This window comes from Elaeis guineensis, chromosome 9 (genome assembly GCF_000442705.2).
Source record: "Elaeis guineensis isolate ETL-2024a chromosome 9, EG11, whole genome shotgun sequence".
Classification (NCBI taxonomy): Eukaryota; Viridiplantae; Streptophyta; class Magnoliopsida; order Arecales; family Arecaceae; genus Elaeis; species Elaeis guineensis.
In genome coordinates this window covers 86,419,209-86,422,289 of record NC_026001.2, presented here as the reverse complement: position 1 = coordinate 86,422,289, position 3,081 = coordinate 86,419,209, and the positions used below count along the sequence as shown (strand labels likewise).

The 3,081-nt window shown below is 39.3% G+C and overlaps 1 protein-coding gene across 1 annotated transcript; it reads left to right on the top strand.

Moving 5' to 3' along the window:
- Positions 1–239: 239 nt before the first annotated feature.
- On the top strand, positions 240–2,398 carry LOC105051137 (tRNA (guanine-N(7)-)-methyltransferase). Its single transcript, XM_010931439.4, has 3 exons — positions 240–431; positions 1,091–1,553; positions 1,634–2,398. The coding sequence occupies exons 2-3, from the start codon at positions 1,233–1,235 to the stop codon at positions 2,093–2,095; spliced, it is 783 nt and encodes a 260-aa protein (XP_010929741.1). The 5' UTR covers positions 240–431; positions 1,091–1,232; the 3' UTR covers positions 2,096–2,398.
- The last annotated feature ends 683 nt before the right edge of the window (positions 2,399–3,081 follow it).

Genomic DNA, 3,081 nt, shown 5'->3' with positions numbered 1-3,081 from the left:
GAAGAAGAAGAAGAAGAAGAAGAAGGGTTGGACAGACGGATAGACCCGATTTCTATAGGAAATCCAGTCCAATCTTATTGAATCTGTTTTAAAAACGGGTACTAAACGGAGGCTTTGGTCTTGACAGGCTTATGTTATGTCGTTGGACTGGATTGTGTGTTTATGGCCGCCCAATCCCGAGCATGTAATTTAACACCTCGGGCCGAGCCCCCAGAAAGATGGTTTGGACTCGTATTGCGTCTTGGATTTGCGAGTCCAAATTTACTTTTCGAATCAAGGGCTGAGATGACGCAGCGTTAACAAATCTATTGGAGGGTTTAGGGTTCTAGCAGTTGGGAATTGGAAGGTATTTGAGCTAGAAGATCTGCGGCAGCTTAAACCCAGGGAGAGAGATAAAAAGAAGCGAATCATAGTACTTTGAATCGAATAAAGTCAGTTTTTTTTTTTTTTTTTTATGGTCTCAGATTATCATCCTCTCTGTAATCGTATGCCGGGTCTGTCAATCATATCTTTTCTCCCCCTTTTTCACGAGTAGGGTTTCTTTAGATTCTATTTGTTTATAAAGTTTTAGAGCTTATATTGCATATTTTGTGGATTTGACTTTGTGAATTGACTTATTTTGATTTTATCACCTCTTATTTCTTTTTCTGCGCCTTATTCCAATTTTTCAAGGCATTTCGGTTCTACCACCTTTTCTCTCTTCCTTTTTCCCTGTATTTAGTTATTTTTTATGTCCTGGTTCTGTGTTTGCATTGAGGTCAATAATATGTGTCCCATGTCTGTTTCAAGTTTATTTCTTTCTTAACTTTTGTAGTTTATCTATTTCCTTAATTTCATTGGCTCATGGTTCTTCTCTCTTTTTCTCTGGGGAAGTTCATAGAATGTTAAGAAAATTTTTTGGATTATGAGTCTGTAATGCTTCTTATTTATGTTCTCTAACATCTCCAGCTAATCCGTTAGACCTCTGAATAATGCCCAAATCTTGTTCTCGTTTGATGATAAATGGTTGATGTTTATCTTGTTCAAGAGGATCATCAGGGAACAGCAAATTTGATTGGGGATTGTAGAACTAATTTCTCTTATTTTGCAGGCCATTCATTCTTTGACGACCAATTGTTGGATTCAATCATATGAAGTGTTTGCTTAAAAGTTCATGTGAACCCTAATAGGAACCTTGACTTGAATTTAGCTCAAGTAACGCCGTCAGGACATAGAATTGGATCACAATTGCTATGTCGAAGAACAATAACAGTAACATGCGGCAGAACGGCCAATCGGCCCGCCTTCCCAGGAAACGCTTCTACAGAGCTCGAGCCCACAGCAATCCTCTCAGTGACTCTCACTTCCCCATCCCCATCAGTCCTGCCGATGTGGACTATTCACAGCACTACCCCCACTTCTTCCCCTCGGAGAGATCTGATGATGACAATGGTAGCGTGCCACCTACCAAAGTTCGATTTGCCGACATTGGTTGTGGGTTTGGTGGATTGCTTGTTGGCCTCTCCCCCCTCTTCCCAGACATTCTAATGATTGGAATGGAGCTCAGAGATAAGGTGAGAAAAGTTGCATCCTTTTTGTATATACAATCAGTTTAATGGGTTGATACGTTGTTAAAATTTAATTATTTGTACAGGTAACTGAATATGTGAAAGAGCGGATCCTGGCCTTAAGAGCCACAAATCCAGGCAAGTATGAGAATATTTCAGTTGTCCGCACCAATTCTATGAAATATATACCCAACTACTTTGAAAAGGGGCAGCTGTCGAAGATGTTCTTCCTGTTCCCGGATCCCCACTTCAAGGAGAAGAACCACCGGCGTCGGGTGATCAGCCTTCAGCTGCTTGATGAGTACGCATATGCATTGGAGGTTGGAGGTATCATATATACAATTACAGATGTGGAGGAGCTTGGAGATTGGATGAGGTCTTGCTTGGAGGATCACCCTATGTTTAAAGCTGTTCCAGAGGAAGAACTTGAAGCAGACCCAGTTGTCAAGCTGTTATCTTCTGCCACTGAAGAAGGTCAGAAGGTCGCTAGAAATGGAGGCCAGACTTTCCGGGCTGTGTACAGGCGCATCATGTTAGAAGATGGCTGATCTACTTCTGCTATAAAAGAGCAAGACACTGAAGCCAGTGAAGCATATCTAATGATATTCGAGCCACTGGACTTGCTGTCTTCTTGAGCTGAATCAGATGTGCTAGATTGTTGATGGTATGATTGGTTTTGTAGCCTGTAGTTCAGCTGTACTGCTATGTGCTGAAGCTTGCTTTCTAATAAACATAGACAGGTGCTTTTTTTTTTTGTGAGGTGATCTTCATTATTTTGTCTATCAAATGTTGTTGGATCCTTGAGTTTATATTGCATGAATATTTTGAGCTGCTAGTTGAAGATATCCAAATGATTCAGTCTCCGGGTTCTCCCAGAAATGTAATGAACTAGAGAACTTCTCATGCCATGTATGTCTCAAACTGTGAGATGGATCAATTATAGTGATGTTGGTGAGTGTGGCTATAATTTGTAGTAGATTTCATTAGTAGCTATCTGGTAAATGAATACAAACATGGTAAATTGGATTACACTAAATCAAGGAAAGATATTGAGGTTGCTAATAAGATTTTATCTGAAATAATTTGATAACGTAATGAAATATTTCTTATATGTTGTTATATCCTACCTTTCAGATCTATGTGAAGAATCTGGAACGGGAAATAAGGATGGTTGTCCTCTGTCTAGAAGATAAAAGAACTTATTTCATTTTATGTCTACAGAAATGTAAATGCAGTATCATCACAAAAGTTTCAGAAAAGGAAAAAAATAATTTAATTGAGCAACTGAAATTTGTTTAAAGAGGAATTATTATGTGCATATAAAACATACATTCATGACATGCGACCTGTCATCAGACAAACTACTGTCCTCAAGCTAACATGGTGAAACTACTAACTAAACCGTCTTGCATGTTCATCCAATCTTGTTCTGCTTAAACATTAAAAAGAGCAGTGCAAGGGAGCATCCACCCCAACTGTCTCATTTATGGTCGTAATGACATTTTCCTTGGGCATGGGTTACACTAGGAACCAG

Bases quoted from the DNA above. Each gene is read 5' to 3' on its own strand.
- LOC105051137 (XM_010931439.4), top strand. From the start codon at position 1,233: ATGTCGAAGAACAATAACAGTAACATGCGGCAGAACGGCCAATCGGCC. The intron at 1,554-1,633 runs GTGAGAAAAGTT...TTATTTGTACAG, and splicing joins GAATGGAGCTCAGAGATAAG to GTAACTGAATATGTGAAAGA.